We start from the raw sequence: 22,466 nt of genomic DNA, 5'->3' as shown, positions 1-22,466 counted from the left end.
ATGCGTAGTCAGCGCAGAACTTCTTCCCATATCAGCTGACATGTGGCAATTCGCAACCATTTAACTCTATTTTCAATGGTACCGCTCGACTTAAGGTATGCATTCTAATTCTCCTTCTTGTGGGTTTATCTCAACCTCACACAGAACGCAGATGTGGCCTCTCTACAGCAGCAAGTCGTCGATGTCTTTCCTAATTTTGAGCCTGGCGTTATTTTGCATATTTAACGTTATGGCCAGCTTGCTCGAAATGTAGGGCTGCTCTACGAGGCCGGTGGAAAGCAGGGTATTATTAACGACGTCAATGATTTCATCATCCGATAGCTTAAGAGTAGCAAATTTCGTTTTGTAAAATCGGAGGAGCGAAGAATAGTACGCATAAGCCAAGTAAAGGAGCTGCGTATTGGACATCCAACTGCTCAGATAATTCGAGACGTTAACATTTTTTAATAAATAATCATTTGGATTTAACACCTCAATATTTAGATCTTTTATTTGTTGATAGAACAATTCATCTGCTTCATTGAGTAGTAGAATGCCCGTTCCTTCTTTGTTGCTTCTGGCGGTTCTGCCAACGCGATGTATATATTGCTCCCTCGAAATGGCACAATTTACTTGAATAATTAGGGTTACATCAGGATAGTTAATTCCTCTAGAGCTTATATCTGAGGTGAATAAGATTCCCACCGATTCTACAGTAAATCGATTAGCTGTTATTTGTCTTTGAGCGGGTTCTTTTTTTCTGTGAATTTCGTAAACGGCAATTTTTAGCTGAGTTTTAAAAAAATTTGCATAAAAGCATGTAGCTCTAGCAGTTGGGAAGAACACTAATATTTTGTACGTGAACTGATTTAATCTCATATGCTCCATCAGCAGATTGTACAGGATAACCGTCGTGTCAACTGCTTTGTGAAAAATGACATACTGCTTTAGCTGTTCGTTCGTGTGCTTTGAGGGGTCCTTTACACAGTTGAGGAAGAGATAGTCCGGCTTGCACATTTTCTTTCTTATTTCTTCTATATTATGCCTTAACGTTGCTGAGAAGAGGAAGTTTCGCCTCTTCTTGGGCAAATATGTTAGTATTCTGTTGATATCATTTTCGTATCCCAAACTTAGTAGCTGGTCTGCTTCATCAATAATCAGCATCTTCAAATTATCAAACAGGGTGTTAAATAAGTATGTACATTCAAAGTGATCTAGCAGCCTTCCTACTGTGCAGATAACTATGTCTGGTTTAATTCTTCTGAGATTTATTTGATCTTCTCTTCTTTTTATTCCTCCAATTAGGGTTAACACGTTGATATTATTTTTAAAGGTTAAAAGCAGCTTTGCTTCGTTATAAATTTGATTTGCCAGTTCTCTCGTGGGCACTATTATAAGTGTGTGGACACTCATAATTCTGTTCCTTTCGATGTCATTTATTGCTAGAAGTAGGTAGGAGATAGTTTTCCCTGTCCCGGTTTTTGCCTGAACGAGTAGGTCATTTGTTTTTTTTTTCCTTATAACATTTTCGTATATTATCTTTTGCACATCTGTGAATTGCTTGTATTTGAACACTTCTAGAAGGCTTCTCTTTGCGTCTCTGTCAATTTCTTCTGCCTCTTCTATGCTGATTCCGCCTCCGTCTTCGTCTTTGCAGAGAAGGGGTTCTGCATCCTCCCCAGGTTGCGGCTTTAGTGGGGCTACTTTCGACGTGTGTTCGCTTAGTTGAGGCGAGGGGTTACGCTGCTCGGCGTTACGCTGCTCTGGGGTAAGCTCCTCCGGGGGGATCTCCCTGAGGGGGACTTCTCCACAGGCAGCTCCCGCACCTACTCTGCGCTCATCCTGCGAGCCCCCGCTGAATGTGGCCCCCTCGTTAATGCCACCTGCGGTCGACGTGTAGGAAGCGTTCTTAGAATCCCAAATGGGGACTCCGCTTTTATGTGCACAAAGGTCGGTCGAGCCCCTTCGCAAGAAAAAAAAACGCTTGCCACTTCTGGAGGTAAATGTGGAACGCTTCAAGTTTACCTGGCTGAGCAAAAACGATTTCGTGAATCCGCTGCAACAGTGTTTCCGCGGGGGGACAACTAAACTGAGCATTTTTTTTAAAATTGCTTTTTACGAAAGAAGAGGGCAGGCGAGAGGCATTTAGGGGGTACTATCTCGACGGGCTCATTTCACACAAACGGAAAGTCGCGATGCGTGCGCACGTGTTTAAGAAAACATATATATTGCAGACGTATGAACATACGTATGGAACCATACATATGTAGGCGTTTTATTGTCCCATTTGACATTTGATTTCTCGCATCTGCGGAGAGCACCCCTCGGGTTTGCGTCCGTCCTCTTCCCAACGCACCAATTCAAAGGGCACAGAGAAGGGGGAAAAAAAAATTATGTGTTCGCACCTTGTGCGAATGTTTAGCTAACCATAAACGGGTTCGCGTGCTTAGATGTTAAAGCAAGTAAATGCACATGTGAATGGGAAAATATCCCACAGCTTTCGCGATTAAAAGAATGTTCCTTTTTTAGGGGGGGCGCTGCTTTTTTTAACATTCTTATCTTTCACCCTGAAGGGGGCGCGAACAGAGGGGCGTAGGCATACAAAGAAGCTCCATACCGAATTGCAATTCATACATTTCACATATATTTTAGTCTAAGCCCCATTTGGGGGTAGGCATATAAAAAAATAGAGCCCCTTTATTTGGTGGACCCCACGGGTGAATGCCAAACGGACTAGCCAGTATAGCCTAAATGTAAGTATTTTTTTCTTTTTTTTTTCCTCTGTGGTGAGGCAGACCAAATCTGTTGGTAGGGAGGCTGGTTCTTTTTTTTTTTTTAATTTTTCCCATCTGAGGTGTTCATAAATATACACTCCGGTAGATGGATGTAATTTGCAAACAAGCAAAATGAAGGAATCGACAAATGGAGAAGCCAATCTGCAGGGGGGCGAAGATGATGTGAGTGATAAGGGTAGAAGTGACCGTGGTCCACGTGGGGAAAAAGGCGTGGAACCAAATATGAACCCAAGCGACAATAACACATCTAGTGCGGTGCAGGTGAACCATGAGGAGATCGCGCAGGAGGAAGCGGACGAGCTAGGTGAGGACGCACTGAACGAAATGTTTGACGATTTTTTGAAAGACATCGAAAATATTTCCTCCACTATGGAAAAGCAAGAAGAAGGAAAAAGATTAAATAAGGGGGATGCACAAAGTGAAATAGATAGATTATTAGCAAATAAAAATAGCTCACCATTTGAAATATTTGATATACATGAAGATATCAACATGGAAAAGATTAAGAGCAAGTATAGACGGCTGTCTGTGCTTATCCATCCAGATAAATGTAAAATTGAGAAAGCCAATGAGGCGTTTCACATTTTAAATAAGGCTTATGAAGAACTGAAAAGAGACGACATTAAGGAACAATACAAGAGTGTTTACGAGACAGCTAAGAAGAATATTATAAAAAAATTAAATTTAAAAAAAATAAAAAATGAATTGAACGAATATTTAAACAAAAACGAAGAGGAGTATGAAATTAGTAAGGAAGTGCAACTGCTCATTAATGAAGAATGTGAAAATCTTCTAAAAGTGCAGAAGGAGAAAATGGAATATGCACAGAAATGTAAGCAAGCCAATTTGCAATATGCTAAAGAAAAGGAAGAAGAAAAAATAAAGGAGGAGCAGAAAAAAGAAGAGGAAAGAAAATTGTGGATTGAGGGGAGAGATGAAAGAGTAAATAACTGGAAGAATTACAAAAAGGATAATTTAAAAACGGAGAAAGAATTCCATATATATAAAAATGTGGGGAAAAAGAAGGAAGAGCGAACGGAAGAGGAAAAGGAAAAACTGAAGAGGATTCTCACCACGAATCGGGTAGAGAACGATGGGAACAAGAAGAGGAGAAAGACCTAATGTAGTGTCTGTTCCTCTCAGTAGGGTTTCCCCTCCAATCAACTTGTCGTTACGAACAAGTGTGTTCAACCGGTCTACATATATAGGTCATACTTGTGCGATTCGCGTTTGTTACAGTTGCATAGGGGTAGTCCCAATGTTGGCTAGTATGATACAAATGGAGAATTTTTTTTTTTTTTTTTTTTTTTGTAAATTAGGACATATTCGTTTTTATGACATTTCCCGGTGTGTACATCGCTTGGCGTATTTCTTCCCTCCTTGGAGTAGTAACTTAATCTATTTAGCCATTTCGCTCATGAGCTTTGGCGCAACTGGCGACATTGTCTGACTTGTATTATTCGCATGAACCGTTCCACTTAGGAAAAAAATGTGCAAGGCGCATTTTTAAGCTTCCTCAATGAGCACAGAGGTAGGAAGACGGCGATGACGGTGTACACATTTTTCATTGTATGCAATTTCAAATGGGAAGGAGAGTTTATCAAAATTTTTTTCACTTTTTTTTGTAACATAAAAAAATTGGGGACAAATATGACGAGGGGAATTTTATCCACACAGGGGGAGTAATAATTCCGAATTTAAAAAAGGAGAGAAAAAAAAATGCACAAATTTGGTTACACCTCGGCGGACTCATCGGTGTACGCCTTTTTATATAAATGGGTCAAATTGGTTAGTTCCACTTTGAGGAAGCTTTTTTGAGGAGGAGTTTTCCTTACCTTTTCATACTCCTCCGAGATGGTCGCGCTGAAATGGCGCTTCAATTGGTTATTGTTTAAAAATATAATTAATTTTAGGACACAGTTCAAAATGGTTACTTTCACAAAGACGTCCACTTCTTTGCTCAGTAAAGAAAGCAGTTCATCAATGATGGAAATTTTCTGTTTGGCTCCTTCGTTTTCTCGTGTGGGTTGAGAGCTCAGTTCGATTGGGTCATCCCCTTCATTAGTGCTTCCTTTTCCTTCGTCGGGGTTGCGCTGCTCATCATGGTCGGCGTCTCTTTGACTGTCACCTTTGCTGTTACCTCCGCTGCCACCTTCGCTGATTACTTCGCTGCTTATTTCGCCGCTCTCCTCGCTGCTTTCCTCGCCACTCATGTTATCGCTATCACTTTCGTAAACACTGTTAACATCCTTTGGTTGTCCCCGTTTGCGGGAGGTTTGGGCGAGGCGCTGGAGCTCCGCACCAAGGAGGGCGAACCCTTTCTTCCGCCTTTTTCTAAGACCACCTTCCGCTTCATTCACTTGATCGGGTTGCTCCAAATGGTGTCTCTTCTTGGCCATATCACCCGCTTCAACTTTTTTTGCATCGAATAGGAAGAAGAACAAAATGGATGAAAGGATGTCGCTATTTTTGTTGGTTTGCTCATAATTGTAAATGAAATTATTCTTACTTATATATGAGTGTCTATTTTCAAAGAGGCAAACATAGGCCACAAAGTTCAGCTTCTGCAAAAAATGGTACGTGCTGCTATCCTTCTCTTTCAGGTATTCTTCATTAACTTGTTTAAAGTTATACGAACCGCACAGAAAAATTTCGTCCTTTAAAAATTGGAAAATCTGTAATTCTTCATGGTTTGTCAAGCTTGGTTTGTTCATGTGGAAGAGGATATTTTTTTTTTTCTCCACATCGTCGTTGTTGCCTTGTTGTTCTGCTTGTTTGTCCAGTTTGGGTTGCGTATTGGCCTGGTTTCCCTCCGTTTTGGAATCCTGATGGAGGGAACTTTCAGGGTGTGTTAACAGTGGCAATTGTGCTCCAGCGCAGATGTCGATGGTGAAGACATCCTCTACGTTAGTGTACTCTACGAACACCTTGAATAGATTCCCAAGTAGGAGACAGAAGAAGTAAATCATAAGATCATTGTGGAAGGTGTCCATCAGTTCACGTAACAGATGGGTTACTTCTGCCACGTCGAAGTATTCTTCCAGCTGGAATTCTTCGCCGTGATTTTGGTAAAACGAATTTTTTAAAAGCAGGAAATCTTTGTCCTCGGAAAGGTCACAATGTGCTGATGCAACACATTTGGACACAAAGAGGTAGTAGAAAAAGCAGGGCTGATCCTTCTTGTGCCTATCGATGGAGTTAAAGATTAGGTCCTTAAAATTGTCGAATCGAAGAACATAATTCTTTATCCATTTTTTTTTTTCCATTTTTAAGTAAACATTTAAAAGTAGGAAAATCAAAATGTAAAGATGGCTCTTCTCATTTTGAAAAGTTTTCAAATATTTGTTCCCCAGGAAGATTATTACATCTAAGCCATATTTATCCTCATCCTTAACAGTTTTGTTATCCCCCTGATCAATATCACGTTTAAGTATGTCTTCATTGGTTTCGTTAGCTGAAGTATCATTGGTGTCTTGTTCCTTTGCACTACTTTTGCAAAAGTCAACGAATTGGTTAAAATGCTCATTAGAAGAATTGTCTACTTTCTGCTTAAAATTTGTTAGCAGTTTGTAGAATATGTCAAATTCTATGTTGAAGTATAAAACGTTGAGGGATAAACTCTTGGGGATGAATAAAATAGCCCTTATGTATAGCTTCCTCGTGTATTGAATATTTTTTCTTATGTTATAGAAATAGTGTAGGTAGAAGACCCATATGAGTTCATTTTTTATATGATACTTTAGGCTGTTCAATATGGCACTTTCCAAATTTTGCATTTTGTGCTTTACGTAGCAGAAGTTGAAATAGTGTAACCATATTTCTATGTTATTATGATGTTTCCTCAGGCACGTTTGGAAGATGTTAATTATTCTTTTTACAAGTGAATAATCTGATAAGCTATATCGTATCAGTATTTGTAATTTATTTTCCACTTTTAAAATGTTCCTCTTACAAGAGTTAATGCTGTGTTCATTTTTATTTAGTAACTTCCTCAATGACTTGCTCCTTCTGGGGCATTTTTCACTTTCTATTTTTGCCTTCAAATTTGTATATTCCTCGTATTGACTTTTTAGCAATCTGTTATATTCATTAATTTCATTCAGCATATCATTTTTTTTTTTCAATTTTCTTTTTTCTCTTATTTTTTCCAAGTTCATTTCGAATTCGATGTATAAAATGAAGTTGAGCAGTATGCACGATGAGCTGTTAATTGTGTACTCATGGTTCCTCCTTTTGTTTGCAATTGTTATGATTTCCTTGTCTGTGAATAACTCCTTTCTCTTCAGGTCATTAAACTCGTATACCATGTTTTCCACCATGCGGCACACTTTATCCGTCATTTTGTCCACGCTGCCAAATTGTGTACGTATGAGAGAAGTGTGGGGTGAGAGCAGCAGCAGAGCGTCATCCAGGGGTTGTTCCTTGTCGACTCGCTGCCTCGCTGATCAATTCAGCCACATGTTTCGACCGTGCCTGGGAGATGCCTCCCCCGTCCTACGTACAATTGCTAGGCAAAGAAGGAAAAAAAAAAGATAGGTATAGTTGTAGATCACATATATCTTCCTGATGCGTATACTCCCAGCAGCGTCGAAAGGGGCTCCCTTCCCACTTCTGCTGCAACTGCGTAGTTCTTATTTTTATTGAAAAGAAAGGGGAACTATTTCTTCTGGTCCATCTTTTGGTATAATTTGTGATTTTCCGCTTAGATTTTTTTTTTCTTTAACCACAACATTGTATATACTTCTGCGGTGGGTAACTGGGCCAAAAGTGCTGCAAAAATGACATATAAAACTACTTTCGGGGCCTTTTTTCCTTTTTTTTTTTTTATTCCTTTTGGAGAAACATCGATGTTTGCAAAATTTAAAATATATTTTTTCACAAAAATTGGGAGAGCAATTTTATTTCAATTTTGAGAAAAAAAAGAGGCGCGAAAAAGGGGCGATAAAGTAGCTACTTATATATGTAATACACTCTACGTGATATGTACCGAAGCAACGGCGTGGGGTAAAGGTATTTTTTAACAAGGACCGTATGGCAATCTCCGCATTTATGCGAACCGCTCTGCTTCTCAATTTTGAATCCTGCTCCTTCTCCCCCCCGCAGGTTGCAACGCCCGTTTTTGTCAGCGTCAATTTTGACGCATGAATTTTTACCTTTTCGAAAAAATTCCTACTTCGTGTTCGCTACTTTCCTGCTGGTCTGCTTTGGCCAAATTAATTATTTTGTTTTCCCAAATAAGAAGTGTAGTCACTGGAATGGTGGTGAAAAAAAGGAAAAGAAGTACTTTATTTATTTTTTTTTTTTTATCGAAAAATCTTATAGCCCAAGCAGAATTCAAAACGCGACAAGGAAGGCACACGCGCGTTGGGGCACACGTTGCTGACATGTTTGGATACCCTTTCGAATCTTGCCTGCATTGTATAGAAACTCCTTTTTAGCAAAGACACAGAGGCGCAATGGAAGATGGGGTCATCATAAGTGGGGATTACCTTCAGATGGAGAAAGACAAAGTTAAGAGAATAAATGAACACAACTTGGAACAAGTGCATGACGTGGAAAGTGACAACTTGTACCGAAGTAAATGTTCAGGCATTTTATTAAAGGCGCCATATTATCCCTATAAGTACGATATTATGAACACAAGTTATAAATACATGCCCAAGGTAGGCGACCTGGTTATAGGTATAGTGAAGTCGAAAAAATTGGATTACTATCAGATGGACATTAACTGTAATTGTGAATGCATCATACACAAAATTGAAAGTTTTAAATACGCTACTAAGAGTAGTTTCCCAAATTTGACCAATGGTACACTACTATATATGATTCTGGAGAAAATCAATTTGGATAATAACAGCGTCGTGGCTAGCTGTATCAATTCGTCTGATGTGAAGTCGTGGATCAATTATGAGAATTACTTGGGCGAACTGGTGGATGGGTATATGTTCCCCGTTAGCATTTCCTACGCCAGAAGTTTAATTGGCGACAAGTGTTACATTTTGGATTTGATTGGGACAGACGTCAGTTATGAAGTGGCGGTTGGTCACAACGGGCGGTGAGTAGAACAAGTTCCATATGCTGCATTGGGGGGGTATGCGGCTTTATGCGCTTCTATGCGGCTATGTTCTGTTCGGGGCGCCTGCGCTCATTTGGACGCACACCCCATAAAAATTGACGAATATGCATAACCCCCGCATCTCGTTAACACGTCCTCATTTTCGCATTTTCCTCTCAGGGTCTGGGTTAAAACGGACGACCCCCGCGAAACCAACATGATACACATCGCATTGAGATACTCATTTGGGAAGACCAAAGCACAGGTGGGTTATCCTTTCTCGGCGTGTTTCGGACACATCTGCTGTGCTTTATTTTTTCCAGAATGGAACATTAGCATTGTGCATTTTTTTTCAACCTTATAAAAAAATTTTTGAATTCTTTCATTTTTCAGATGGACGTGCTGTGGAAATCTATTTACAACTTAGGAAAAAGGGAGACTTAAAAAAAAGAAGAAAACGGCAGGCAAAGGCGTATGCGAAGGTGTACACAAAGTCGTACACAAAGGCACAGGGGGAATCACCCGCTGGGGGGTATATACCCCGTTGGCCGCCTTATCTCTTGGCGTAGGAGATTTTTAGCCGCGATCCCTGGAGCTCATAATTTTGCAAAGCTGCAAATGGGAAGAGAGGGGTGGAAGTGCAAAAATGAGATAATTGTTGAATGCGCGTGAGGTGGCGCTCAGCGCGGGGACACATAATTGACATTCGAAGCGGACTTGCAACATATGCCGGCAATTGCTTCCTTTCCAACTATATGTTATACGCATCCGAGTTGCTTCTTTCTTTTTTTTTACGTATTAATTGCGCTTTAAATGAATGTAACAGTTGAACATTGCTTCGTCTTTTTTTTTTTTTTGAATGTGCAAAAATGCTGCCACGCACGTAGATACGAGAACAGATGTTTAACAACATGGCTCGGGGAACCTCGCGGCGACCCAGAGCATCCGTCGTCCCTCGGGCCTACCTTTCATCGCAGACGTTGCTGCCGCCTCATCGGAGTAATCCACGAAGGCGACGTTCCTCTGGGGAATAATTCTGGCCTCGACAAAGCCGGAAAACTTTTTAAACAAATCATTGAACTCTTGGGTGTTTACATTCTCCACGACATTTTCAACAAACAGAATTTTGCACGCCACAACGATATTATTTTGCATGGGAGCAAATGCATTCATTGGGTAGTAAGGAGGAGGTGGCTGGTACATATTATTGTTATTTTTTGTAAAGTCTTCATTTTTTTGTTTGTTCTTTTCCTCGTAGGCCTTCGCCTGAGCCTTAGCAATTAGATCTTGTTTATCCATTTGACTTAAGTCAATTTTTTTTCTTTTTTCTAATTCGTTATTCTGCATAATTCGGAAATTATTCATTTGCATTTCTATATAATTTCTCTGCATCATTTCGAATATTTCTTTCTGCTTGCGTTCTCTCTCGAGGATCTGTTTTGGTTTCTTGGGTGCTTTGGATCTTTCGACAAAGGTACCATCTCTCTTTGAATGCACATCACTTTTGTTATGTGAATAATTTATCTGCATGATTTTTCCAAAAAGTACAAATCCTTGTAGGGCATTTAGCGCTTTCGTTGAGCTTTCGACGGTATCATACACAATCCATGCTTGTCCTTTTCTCCAAAATGACTTCATAACTACCAGGTCTTCGATTACACCATACTGCTTAAATAAATCTTTTAAACTTTTTTTCATTTCGTCTATTTTAATTCTGTCGTTTAAGTTTTTTAGGTACAAAGTTTCATTTGGAGGTATGCTCGGGTCGGCTGTAATGACTTTATTATATTTCAGGTGCTTCAAATAGGCTTTACTGTTCATGTAGTGCATAGGATTATTAAATAACATAGGGTTTGGTTGCCCTGGAAACATTGGCATGCGTAATGGATTCGTCATCATGTCATTACTGTTCTGAAACATGTTCATGGGTGGGTTCATATTCATTGGGAATTTCCCCTGCAAGTTTTTTCCACCATTCATCATCATTTTGTTGTTTTGCATATTGTTCTGCATATTGTTCTGCATGCTGTTCTGCATGTTGTATTGCATAATGGGGTTGTACATGGCGTTGTTCATTTGGTTGATCGCACCCCCAGTTGGGATGCCTGCACTGTTTGGGCTGTCATATTGGTTTCTCGCATCCGCTACGTCCTTACTGACATTTTCATTATTCGCGTCTGTTTCGATATTCGGTTCATTGCTCCCCTCGGCGTGCCCATTGGGGGAATTCAACTTGCTGGTGTCAGCGTTCGGGCCACCATCATAATTGGGGGGGTGCTCACCAAAGTTGCCACTTGACACGTTATCATTTGTGGCGCCATTTCTTTCATGTAGCTCGTCAGCTGCAGAAGAAACATCGTCGTGGTTGTATGTCGACTCATCCGGGTTGTCATTATTCGGTTCATAATCGCCCTGCTGGTTTGTCGCACTTCTATCTTTCATATTGGTCGAGGGGTCATTTCACACCGTTTTTTTTTTCTTTTTTTTTTCAGGTTTTTTCTTGTTTTTCCCTAAATGGTTTCTATGGGTCGTTTTAGGGCTACTTTCCTTTGGGGGTCTTTTTTCAGGGCTTCCTCTTTACAATAACGGTCATGTTACACTTTTCAGTGTTTTTATGAAGCTGCTTCTGGCCACAGGGCGATATTCATATGGGAAAACATGCGGGTAACCATTAGTACACACAGCCTTCGTGTAGCTTACATGCGATCGCCTACCCCCTTTTGTGGTCTCCAACTGCAGGCCGTGAGAAGTAGAGGGTCAAGTTAATGCATGATGAGAAATATGCCCCTAAGGTGTTGTACAAAGGTGGGCCGACTTATCAAGTAAATGGCTTTAAAATTGAAAAGGGCACGAATGGGGACTTTTGGGGTGGAAAAATTGAATTTAATTTTATCCCATAAACAAGAAAAAAAAAGAAGAAGAAAAAAAAGTCACTAGGAGATGTACAATGAATACGTGCGAGGCGTAGCACCATATTAATTTCGCCGAGTAATTAGGGGTTGGGCATATGACCGTGTATAAATCGCTGGTCAAAAAAGAAAAAATTCGTTCAGCAGAAGCAATTCGCCGCCATCCGTATCCACGTTAATGTAATGAGTATATATATGTCCCTTTCCGTATGTTATGTGCGTATGTACATTTTTAAATGTGAAAGTTTGCCAAAATATGGAATCTTCATTTGACCCTATTTTGTGAGTTATATTTACATTTTAATCAAATATTTCAGCAGCGCAATGATATGAAGGCAAAGGGGGTTTCATGTTCTTCCCTCGGAGTATGCGGAGTTATTACATACAAGGCGTTTGGGCAGTGTTCCTTTTCCCGCATCGTTAATTTCTACAATTTGTTCGTGATTTGGGGTGATTTCCCCTTGCTGAAGGGTTAGCGGAAGTTCGAGGCCGATGCTGCGGTGTAGCCCACCAGACGTACATACAATGTCTACTTAGTTGGCCATTATGCGTTTCTGCACCTATGTCTGTTTGGCGAAAGAGTAACCGCCTGATTGGGGACCCCGTTTTCGGAAATCTGCGCTGCACATGCACAGATGCACGCGAATCCCGATATGAGATCCACATTTTGACACTTCATACCAAGTAGAGGGGAGCGCAAGAAGTTCGAATTGGCAGGCGTGTGGGGAGAACACAAACGTAAGTGATCACGCGGGGGGTTATCAGAAAAACTCTGTTTGGTCGTCGGAGGGGGAGGCATTCCAATGTAATGAAGTCTGATGGGCATTTTGTAAATTGACAACTTTTTACGCAGCTAAGCGAATCGTCCACTTCAGCTCTTCACCACTTCACCGCCTCACCACACGACCCTTCGGACCCCCCCCCTCTGCGAGCACAATGTCGGGCGAACTAACAAACAGCGACTTCCGCCTCATCTTTGACAACTACGAAAAGGAAAAGAAGGAAAGGGAAAACAACTTGTTGCTGAAGGAGCAGAAGAAGTTGAAGAGAAAACAGAAATATTTAACCAAAAAAAAAAAAAGTGAAGAAAAGGAAGAACAAAAATATAGAGACAGAGCAGAAGAAAGGAGAAAAGGAATCGTAAAAGATGTTAAGGATGCAAGTGTGCTATATGACAATGCGAATAACACAATTGATGAGTCGAAATTCATGGGAGGAGATACGGAACATACCCATTTGGTTAAAGGGCTTGACTACTTACTTTTAAACAAAGTAAGAAACAAATTAATTGATAAGATAAGCTCAGAGAAGGAAAAATTAAAAGGAAATAAAACGAGTGATGGTCGGATATCCAACAAAATACCATCTTTTTCCAACGACGAATCGAGGCACATTTTTAAATATTTTTTTCTGTATGAACATCCACATCATATACATTTTAAAAAAAAAATACACAACATTTATGACAGCATAATAAATAACATGAAATTTAAAAATTACAACAAAAATATTTACTCCGTTAATTATAAGTACAACATCAATATGGAGGTGGAAAAAAATGACGTGCCTATCAGGTATATATACAAGGTAGAAGACGTTAAGGTCAATTATACGTACCATTTGAAAGCCTCCGTTTTGGACGAAATTGACGTATGCTTTAAATGGCACATGGAAAATAAGAAAAAAAAAAAAAGTGAAAGATTGCCAAAGAGACCACTAACAACTAGCTTTTTTCAGCAGGAACAGAATTATGCGATTGGCCAGGAGGACGACGACGACATTGACATTTTTAAGAACGATGGGGATGCGGTTAGCGATGACGCCAAAGGGACGAACAGCACAGCCACTGCGACGGGTGGTGCGAATGTTAGGGACAACCATCTGAGAAGCAGCGCAGACGAGGAGGAGAAGAAGAATAAGAAGAAGGACGGTGATGATGCTAATGATGATGATTCTGATGATTATGATAATGGTGATGATTATGATAATGGTGATGATTATGATAATGGTGATGGTACTGATAATGATGGTGCCAGCTCAGATGCCAGTGATGTGAAGACGAAGCAACGCAATGAGGAACAACACAGAAAAGACGAAAATAAAGAGACACAACTGGATAAGGGCGATAACATAAACTTGTTCTATTCTGGAAAATTGCCCGATAAAGGGAAGAGTAAAACCGAAAATGAGAGTAATAAGAAAAGCCTAACTGGAAACGTTTTTAAGGACACATATGATGAGTGCTATCCGGGTTATAGGAAGAGAGGCTTTTTTTAGTGTACCCGTGTGGTTTCCCCCACTCCTTATTCTTTCTTTCTTTTTTTTTTTTGTAATTTTTTTAACACATTTAAAGTTAGAAGAAAAGGAAAGGTGTCATAACTTTTTGTACTCAAAGAATAAAATTAGCGAGGAAAGAAGGTAAAGAACAAAAAAGGACATCTTGACCGAGTTAGACGCGCTTATAAACATAATTCCTTAAGGGGAAACGTTTGCATCCGCCTGGATGTGCATAAGCAGTGGTATAAAGAAGCCAGCCACGATGTAGTGTTACGTGGTAAATTTTTGTATTGGATGGGGCCACAATGGCGCAGAAATTGGAGTAAATTATGCGCCTTTCCCGCGGCATATGTTGTCACGAAGAGCATTGCAACGTCAGCTCTCTTCATCATAATGAACAGATTTATTCAATCAGGGGCGCCCAGATTTTTTCTCGTATGCGTTTGAGGAATGATGAAAAAGTGGACAGTCCCGTCCTAATGGGGATCCCATTTGAAGGATACAGCGTGGAAGAGTTTCCATAGCCCCACGAAGCCATGAATATATGCGCGCATAAATGCGAACAAGTACATTAAACGATGGCATAAAACACGGCATCTCGTCTACCTCCGTGTGTCCAACATTTGTTTGTGTGTTATTTTAAATTAAATGCTTTTTTTTTTTTTTTTTGTTTGAATAGGTACTTTTTTTACATTTTTTATATTTTATCTATCCCCATTCGAGAACCGCAAAAAAAAAAAAGGGTATATCGAACGCTCAGTGTGAAGTTTTGTGGATGTCTCATTTTTTCCTTTACGCCGCGAATACTGCACCGATTTGAGGTCGCTCTATATTCGTCTGACTGTTTACGTAAGTTCTTCTAATTCAACGAATACGTACAAAAGAAACAACAATTGACCGTTCGATTGGCGAAAAAAAAAAAAAAACGACGCGTAGTCGGGGAATCCGTTTGGGACCTTAACAAGGTAATAACAGCGCCCTGTTTTTCTTTATCAGAATGTAGGACGGCGATAAGAACCACGTTATTTGTTACGTATACAATTGTTGATCACAAAGGATGGGGAAAATAACCGTCCTAAACGTCGGAATGACTGAATAGAATAGGCAGTTAATCTGATCACCCTTTTGTACTGATCAAATCGGTGGTTATCTATTAAAAAAGGAAAGAAATATGAAAAAAATGAAAAGGAAAGAATGAAGAGACAGGAAGAAAAAGCTAAAATGTATTAATAAGCGCGTTACAAAATGAAGCATTCGAATGGTTCCATCAGTTGAAAGGAAAATAAAGTTCTTTATTTTTTCAACATGCCGCATAATAACCACATGGTGGCTTTTTTCATATTTTTTTTGCGAACACGTAATGCGTGGATCCATCATCCGTGACGTTCCGCGAAAAGGAGGTAGTTAGAAGAAAAATGCAGAACGCAAAATGCACGTTTAAAAAAAGAGGTACATAATAAATTTTTTTTTTTTAAATACGACAAATTGAATGCATTGAACGCGTTTATATATATATCACGACATTGTTTTTAATATTTCATTTTAAATTATTGTATTTATAAATTATGCAACTACGGCACTGTTTTGATTCTTCGAACATAAGCCACTCTCGTGTATGCTTTTACCCATATGCGTGAAAGAAATGGGGTTTGCATTTTGTACCATTTAACGAGGAAAAAAAAAAAAAAAAAAAAAAAATAACAATAAAATACGCAAAAAATAGGCAAGGGACGTGAAATATTCGAAGTATCAGAGAACAATTAAGGTAACTATATTTGCATGATCATCTTTTTTTTTAGATATCGACAAGTCCATACTTAAAAATAGAGCCTTTTCAACATTATACGCAGAAATAACGGCCGTTATATGTTTATTAAACACGTATAGGAAAAACACATAACAACCACTACGTACGTAATATATTACATTGCGAACAAAGCGCATACTTGTAGTTCTGCCCCCACCCCATGCGATTATATCACCATTAAAATAAATCCGTTTTCGTTTTACCTTGGCTATTTTTTTAATCCATGAATAATTCAGCACGATATCCTACTTTTAAGAAGTTCCCTTAGGTCTTTTCTCATTTTTTATAAATTAGTAACACTAAGTACATGCCAGCACTTTTGTGCCAAACGATGAATTAATTCACGTTTGTTGCTTTGCATGTGGATGGGCACATACGCCTTTTTGCCCACGCGTGCCCCCCACATATAGTGTACGCGCAGTCGCGAAGAACACCTATACACATATGCACTTGCATGACAATGTTTTGAATGAACAAATTAGAAAATGTTAGGAAAAAGGAAACTTGGTGGAGCCCAAAAAGAAAAAAAGAAAAAAAAATGGATCGAGGAATTATATGACGATTCAGAAGAAATTGATTTAGACTGCCTAAACAACTTGGAAGAGCAGGAATGGGATGATTTGGAAAAAGAGGACGAGGAGGTGAATCAAGAGGAGGAAAAAAATGATGCATCCAGCATGGCTGTAGGTGGTGACGAAACTGTCACCGAGAATGGAAATAATAGAAATAATAAAAAGAAAAAAAGATACGACTGGATGAGTAGCGACGATGAAGATATATCAAGCGACGAGGATGAGGAAGAAGAGGATGTGGAATTAGTTGAAAAGGGAAAAGAAAAGAAGGAACATGAGCAGGGAGGAGAAAGAACAAATAGCAGTGGTGGAACCCACTTGAAACCTGACAGCGCTCCTGAGCAAGGTACACGTTTTAGAAATAACAGTGCGATGAAAGCAGGGGGAGAAAACGGAAATGTAGGGTACCATCCGAATGGTATGAAATATGATGTGAATAATGGTCATGGGAAGCGCGGAAATATACGTAAGATTGACATGGATGAAAGGAGCAGCCATAGTGACGATGCCCCCGTCGAAATTATTGAAAATATAAATAAATATTCAATTAACCCGTTAAACGTCAAACTGGAAGAAATCGAGCACCTAGTAACGTACGTATATTTTAACAACATTCATTTTAGTTGTGTTACGGAGGATTTGGTGGAGTTTTTAGAAAAATTCACAAAAAACAAAATCGTCCAAATTAATTCAGACAAGTCAACAAATCATACGATTATATACAAGTATAATGAAAAAAATGATAACACAGTTTTGATCAATAAATTTCCGCATTATGGGAAGTTGTTTGTTCATGTCAGAAATTATCAAGTAATTATAACGAAAAGATTGTAGTTCTGATAAGCAAGTTTCGCAATTCTTCCATTCCGTCGAAATGAATGAAATACAAATTTTGATTTAAATTTAAAGCTATGCATATGTTGTGTATATATGTACATGCACGTCACACAGCACGTGCGTTTATACATTTTTCCCCTCTTATCAGCAAAATAAAATCCTCTTTTTTTTCTGTGCTTTAATTAAAAAGGATGTTCTGAGGCTGCTTAAACTGAATGAAACCCAATTCATGGGGAGAATCATAAAGTAGTTTGCCCTTCTATCTATTCCTGTTTTGTTTTTATTTTTCACTAGAATCTTGCATGTTGTGTTTGTTAATTTGTCAAACTTTGGATTGATTTTTACTGTTATGTTTCTTACTGCAAGTGCTAATATAAATAAATTTTTTTTTTCCTTTTTTTCTTTTTTTTTCGCCCAAGATCCACACAAGCGTATAGAAAGAAAGACAGTTTTTTTATTTTGCAAGCACCATCAGACTACAAGTAAGGAAAGACAAGTGCTTTTCTGCACAACCGTTGTTTTTTTTTTTCGCACATGTTTGTTGCATTAGTTGTTAGTATATATATGCTTATGTGTATGGATTTATTTTTATATGCCTGCCTTTTTTTTCCAAATTGTGTGTGCCCTCCCCTTGTTCACCCCGGCTGATACATATTCTCCCCAATTTTACACCCTCACGACAGGTATTTCGTCCAAGCTGTTGCCAACGAAAAAAACAAGAATAGTACGAACTGTGTGTGGATGAGATAGCAGAATAGTGTATACACATGTGTGTTAAATTTATGCACGCAGAAACGTATTATATACGTAATAAGCACATAAATACATGCCTGCATAAATTTAACACACATCTATGTACCTGTTATGGAGCGCGTCACTTGTGTGAGCAAACCGGGAAAAACACCCCTTTCCCCCAAAGGACGCTGCTTTGGAGATTATGTAATTTGTGTATCATATTATTTTGCACACAAATCAGTCATTGTGTGCTTATAAATGTATATCTCCCTTTTTTTTTTTTTTTTGTTACTTTTAAAGAAAAAAAGAAACGACAAGGACATTAAATTAACCCGCATTTAAAATTTGTTTCTGGTTATACATTTTCGCTTTTTTTTTTTTTGCATTTCCCATTCAAATTGTAGATTATGTTATAAGAACATTTTATTTTGTTTTAATTTCTTTTTTTTTTTTAACAAATAAAAAACAATTTTTTTAATTAAAAGGATAAAAGATTGATAAAAAAGGTTTTTCTCACGAATGTAATTTTTCTATTCCGTTGTGAATAAATTTTACTTTATTACTATGCTGCTTTCCTTTTTTCCTTGTTTGACGGTCTCTATGTTCGCCCGTTGAAGTTCCGGAGGGGATGTGTACACAGATTTTTGCCATAGGTGATCCACATAGTGACAGAAAAATGCGACAATTGTGCGTTTAAGCGGCTTTTCCTGGACAAACATTTCCCCTCAATATGTATACAATGTATATTATATGGATGTGCGTCCGGTCTATTCGATTCCCTGTTGGGTTTTACTTGGCTATACTCATTTTCATCTGACATTTTTTTTTGTTCCCTCCTTTGACATTCTCACGCGACTTTTGCTCAGATAAAATGAATGATATCGATTTATGTCCCCGAGTGGCAATTATGGACATAAATAAATCTGCATGCATTTGAGACAGAATTTGCATACGTTACAGCATTGCGATGACGTATCTCCCACGTAGGGTGGGGTGGTAAATAGTGGAGCGGTGAAATGGTAAATGGTAAAATGGCTGAAAACGATTTTACACTCGAGTGAATTTTTTTACGAGGAACTGTTCACTTTCACTCGAAAGCCATGAACTAACCCGTTTTTAAAAAATGTTAAGAGGCTTTGGGCATTTTTATTAGTACTTTTTGTGTTCTTATCCAACAGTACATATACACGTGTAAGCATAAAAAAGTTCATTGAGTAATGCGCACAGGCTATCTTGTGCCGGGTGTGATTTAGTTGGTACACACCTATATCTGATTGGCATTCCTGCGCAAATGTCCTATTGCTTGCCAGGTCGACTAATGCTTGTATGTTTAGCCTAGGCATGCCTGCTCGCGCGTTTGTGCCGTTCACCTGCCTAAACTGTTCACATGCCTAAACCGTTCACGCGGGGATACATCATTTTTCAGGTATACATTTGTCCCCATACGGACGTATGCATGCGCAGCCATGACATAAGTTACGCATCCGCGCGCATATGCATGCCGATGCGTTCGCGGCTAAGCACCATACGAGGATGACCGGCGACCCTGTACATACACTTTTTTATTTTATATTTTATTTTTCCCGACGAGGTAGATAGTGAACTCTGCTTTTATTTTTCGAATGCGAAACTGCGTAATTAAGGAAGATAATCAGAAGAGAGGCGTTTGCATATACATCGTGCATACATACTTACATTCCTAGCTACGTTTATGTATGCTTTCCTCGTTTATGCAAACAGAATATGAATGTTTGTGAAATTTTAGGGAATATAATTTTTCCCCTTGTTTAAAATTTCAAACATAGCACATGTGAAGTTTGATATTTTTACAAAGTTATAATTTGATCAGCCTCCTTTTCGTCTTTAAGATTTTGTTTTTTTGCTTTTTTTTTTTAGTGATATATTTTAAATATAGAAACCATGGCAAATGATAGTGGAATTAGTGTGATTTCCAAAATTGTGGAATCGGAGCAGAAGAGCCAGGTAAGGAGAGGCGTGGACGCAAAGGAGCATGGCGATGTTTGTATACCGCTGTCCGCCGCGTGTACGCAGGGACGAGCGTGCCTGTTGTTTTACCGACATGTGAGCCTAAACCGATGTGTAGCAGCTTGCGCAGAAGCTGACCTACGGCGGCTATGAAGTCCGCACGAGAGTTTCTGATGCAACGCGGATAGGAACAAAAGGATGGACATAGCGAGGAATCCCGACCGAACACTTTGCAAGGGGACATATGCGTCCATCCATGCAACGCGCGTGAGCCTACTTCGTCACTGCTGCACCACCACCCCCGCTACCTGTGCAGATACTACACGATTCCATCCTAAATAAGATGCCATGTTACGACAAATATGAAGAGATAAACATTTTGTCCTCAGAGGATGTAGAGTTGTTAAAAAAATTTCACGCATTTAACAAAAAAGAAAAGTTCGATTATTTTAAGGAAAATAACACAGTTGTGACAGTATTGTTTAATTGCTTGCAAACAGATTTTAATGTTCATTTAATTCAGTACGTATTAACCATATTTTATGAAATTATAAGAAATGATGGAAGTTCTTATAGCTACATTTTAAGCATATTAAATGACAAAAGTGTCTACTCGTACTTCATGAAATTGTGTACGCATAATGACACGTACATAGCAGACAAGAGTTCTTTCCTTTTGTCGGGTAGCTTTTGCTACAACAGTAATAATAATTACTTCACAGAGACGGAGATTAAAGACTTTATTTTAAAAATTGATTTTCTTAACGTATCAGAGGAAGGGAAAATGGACATATATATAAACATATTGAAAATAGATGACTATAGGCAGGATATATACGAGCTGGAGCAATTTCTGACAATAATTAATAAAAATTTAGACTTAAGTAATAATAATGCCAATAAGCAATACAAATCTGTTTTCTGCGTTTGGCTACTTACATTTAAGGATAACTTTATTAAAAAATTATATAAAAATAACATAATTTCTGTTGTAATTAATTTATTTAAAAAATGCCGAGTGGAAAAGATATTGCGAGTTTCACTCAACATTATTAAAAATATAATGCACATGGACGATTGCTTCGAAATTATTGTCGACAATAATATAATTCAGACCTTGACTGTGCTACAGTATGATAAGTGGAGAGATAACGACATTTATGACACTATAGTTCAGCTTCTGCACAAGTTGGACCAGCGCGTGAAGAATTACAGGTGGGTTGTCCCCTCAGTTTGTGCTCCCCACGTATGCGCTTTTGTGTCTGCGGAATGCGCATCAGCATAGGGGCGTGAACATTTGTGACCAAACGGGTAGACCTATGGCCCGCGTTATGCGAATTTTATACCCAGTCGAGTGGCCTTCGGTGACGTGCAACGCGAGCCACAGTCTAGACACAAAAATAACAAAGTCGCTGTTGTAAATATGAACCCGCTTCTATGTCCCTCATCCCTGTCGCCTCCCCCTTTTTGCAGCAACTTCGAGAGATACTGCCACGAACTTTCAAAGGGAAAGCTAAAATGGTCCGTTTTGCACACCGAAAAATTTTGGCTCGAAAATGTCATGCAGTTCGAAAGAGATGAATTTAAAGCTATACAACAATTAGCAGACATAATAAAAAGCTACGCACATAATTTAGCACAGAAGAGTGACTCCATGGAACTGAAGGAGGAAGTAGACGGAGTGACTGTGGCAGTAGCCTGTTTTGACATTGGCGAATTCGCGAGGCTCTACCCGAATGGGAAGAAAATTTGTCAAAAATTTAGAATAAAGGAAAACGTCATGATTTTAATTGCAACGAAGGACAGAGATATTGTGAGGGAAGCTCTTCTTTGTGCACAGAAAATTATGTTGAACAACTGGCAAAGCATATCGAATACCAAGTGAAGGAAAGGTGTAGAATTGGGGGCGGAGCAACGTACAAATTGGTGCCCTCAATGGAATGTACAATTGTGTGCGAAGGGGTGCGAACATGCGCAGGAGTGTAAACCTGTTCATACGCGCGGGTGCTTACAGCGGCTTGAAGTGTAGACCTGTGCATACGCCCGGATGTTTTCGTACACAGATGCATTTCCGTAGAAGGAAAAATTAGCAAATTTCTCTGCCCCAGAGGTACATAGCTAGCTAGCCAACCAGCCTTAAGAAGTTACCCCTTTTTTTTTTTTTAACCCACTTTTTTCCCCTTTTTTTTTATGTATTTTTTTAAAAATAGCATGTCATATGCCGATTTTTTTTCCCGCAATGTAAAATGCCAATTGGCGCGTCTGTAAAAGAATTAAATGAAGGACGCGAAGTTAGGGATTCACGTCAAATGTTCCCACATCACTTGTTCCATTTTTACGTGGCCTTCCTTTGCGAATCATTCTTTTTATTTTTTTATATTCCCCACTTTTCGGATATTTTGCACTTTTTCCATTTTTTCGATTTTTCCCATTTTTCCTATTTTTTCCATTTTTCCCTTAACCCACATTTGCTTCAGCCCATTTTGAATTCCCCACCTTGGTAACCATTGTTGC

General features: G+C 39.0%; 8 protein-coding genes across 8 annotated transcripts; 5 read left to right on the top strand and 3 right to left on the bottom strand.

Moving 5' to 3' along the window:
- Positions 1 to 162: 162 nt before the first annotated feature.
- On the bottom strand, positions 163 to 2,076 carry C922_00449 (adenosinetriphosphatase; the record flags this gene model as incomplete). Its single annotated transcript, XM_008816065.1, has 1 exon — positions 163 to 2,076. The coding sequence occupies one exon, from the start codon at positions 2,074 to 2,076 to the stop codon at positions 163 to 165; it is 1,914 nt and encodes a 637-aa protein (XP_008814287.1).
- An 809-nt stretch (positions 2,077 to 2,885) lies between these two features.
- Positions 2,886 to 3,896, top strand: C922_00448 (DnaJ like subfamily C member 8; the record flags this gene model as incomplete). Its single annotated transcript, XM_008816064.1, has 1 exon — positions 2,886 to 3,896. One exon carries the CDS (start codon positions 2,886 to 2,888, stop codon positions 3,894 to 3,896), a length of 1,011 nt encoding a protein of 336 aa, XP_008814286.1.
- Positions 3,897 to 4,507: 611 nt separating this feature from the next.
- On the bottom strand, positions 4,508 to 7,114 carry C922_00447 (hypothetical protein; the record flags this gene model as incomplete). The annotated part of the gene is made up of 1 exon (XM_008816063.1): positions 4,508 to 7,114. The coding sequence occupies one exon, from the start codon at positions 7,112 to 7,114 to the stop codon at positions 4,508 to 4,510; it is 2,607 nt and encodes an 868-aa protein (XP_008814285.1).
- A 1,116-nt stretch (positions 7,115 to 8,230) lies between these two features.
- On the top strand, positions 8,231 to 8,833 carry C922_00446 (exosome complex component RRP40; the record flags this gene model as incomplete). The annotated part of the gene is made up of 1 exon (XM_008816062.1): positions 8,231 to 8,833. The coding sequence occupies one exon, from the start codon at positions 8,231 to 8,233 to the stop codon at positions 8,831 to 8,833; it is 603 nt and encodes a 200-aa protein (XP_008814284.1).
- A 549-nt stretch (positions 8,834 to 9,382) lies between these two features.
- C922_00445 (hypothetical protein) lies at positions 9,383 to 11,271 on the bottom strand (the record flags this gene model as incomplete). Its single annotated transcript, XM_008816061.1, has 2 exons — positions 9,383 to 9,441; positions 9,795 to 11,271. The coding sequence occupies 2 exons, from the start codon at positions 11,269 to 11,271 to the stop codon at positions 9,383 to 9,385; spliced, it is 1,536 nt and encodes a 511-aa protein (XP_008814283.1).
- A 1,403-nt stretch (positions 11,272 to 12,674) lies between these two features.
- C922_00444 (hypothetical protein) lies at positions 12,675 to 14,015 on the top strand (the record flags this gene model as incomplete). The annotated part of the gene is made up of 1 exon (XM_008816060.1): positions 12,675 to 14,015. The coding sequence occupies one exon, from the start codon at positions 12,675 to 12,677 to the stop codon at positions 14,013 to 14,015; it is 1,341 nt and encodes a 446-aa protein (XP_008814282.1).
- A 2,292-nt stretch (positions 14,016 to 16,307) lies between these two features.
- C922_00443 (hypothetical protein) lies at positions 16,308 to 17,228 on the top strand (the record flags this gene model as incomplete). The annotated part of the gene is made up of 1 exon (XM_008816059.1): positions 16,308 to 17,228. One exon carries the CDS (start codon positions 16,308 to 16,310, stop codon positions 17,226 to 17,228), a length of 921 nt encoding a protein of 306 aa, XP_008814281.1.
- A 2,658-nt stretch (positions 17,229 to 19,886) lies between these two features.
- On the top strand, positions 19,887 to 21,837 carry C922_00442 (V-type H+-transporting ATPase 54 kDa subunit; the record flags this gene model as incomplete). Its single annotated transcript, XM_008816058.1, has 3 exons — positions 19,887 to 19,949; positions 20,269 to 21,167; positions 21,426 to 21,837. 3 exons carry the CDS (start codon positions 19,887 to 19,889, stop codon positions 21,835 to 21,837), a joined length of 1,374 nt encoding a protein of 457 aa, XP_008814280.1.
- Positions 21,838 to 22,466: the final 629 nt, after the last annotated feature.

Source organism: Plasmodium inui (assembly GCF_000524495.1).
Source record: "Plasmodium inui San Antonio 1 unplaced genomic scaffold supercont1.2, whole genome shotgun sequence".
Lineage (NCBI taxonomy): Eukaryota > Apicomplexa > Aconoidasida > Haemosporida > Plasmodiidae > Plasmodium > Plasmodium inui.
The sequence above is the reverse complement of the archived record's forward strand: the minus strand, read 5'-3'. Positions and strand labels throughout refer to the sequence as shown.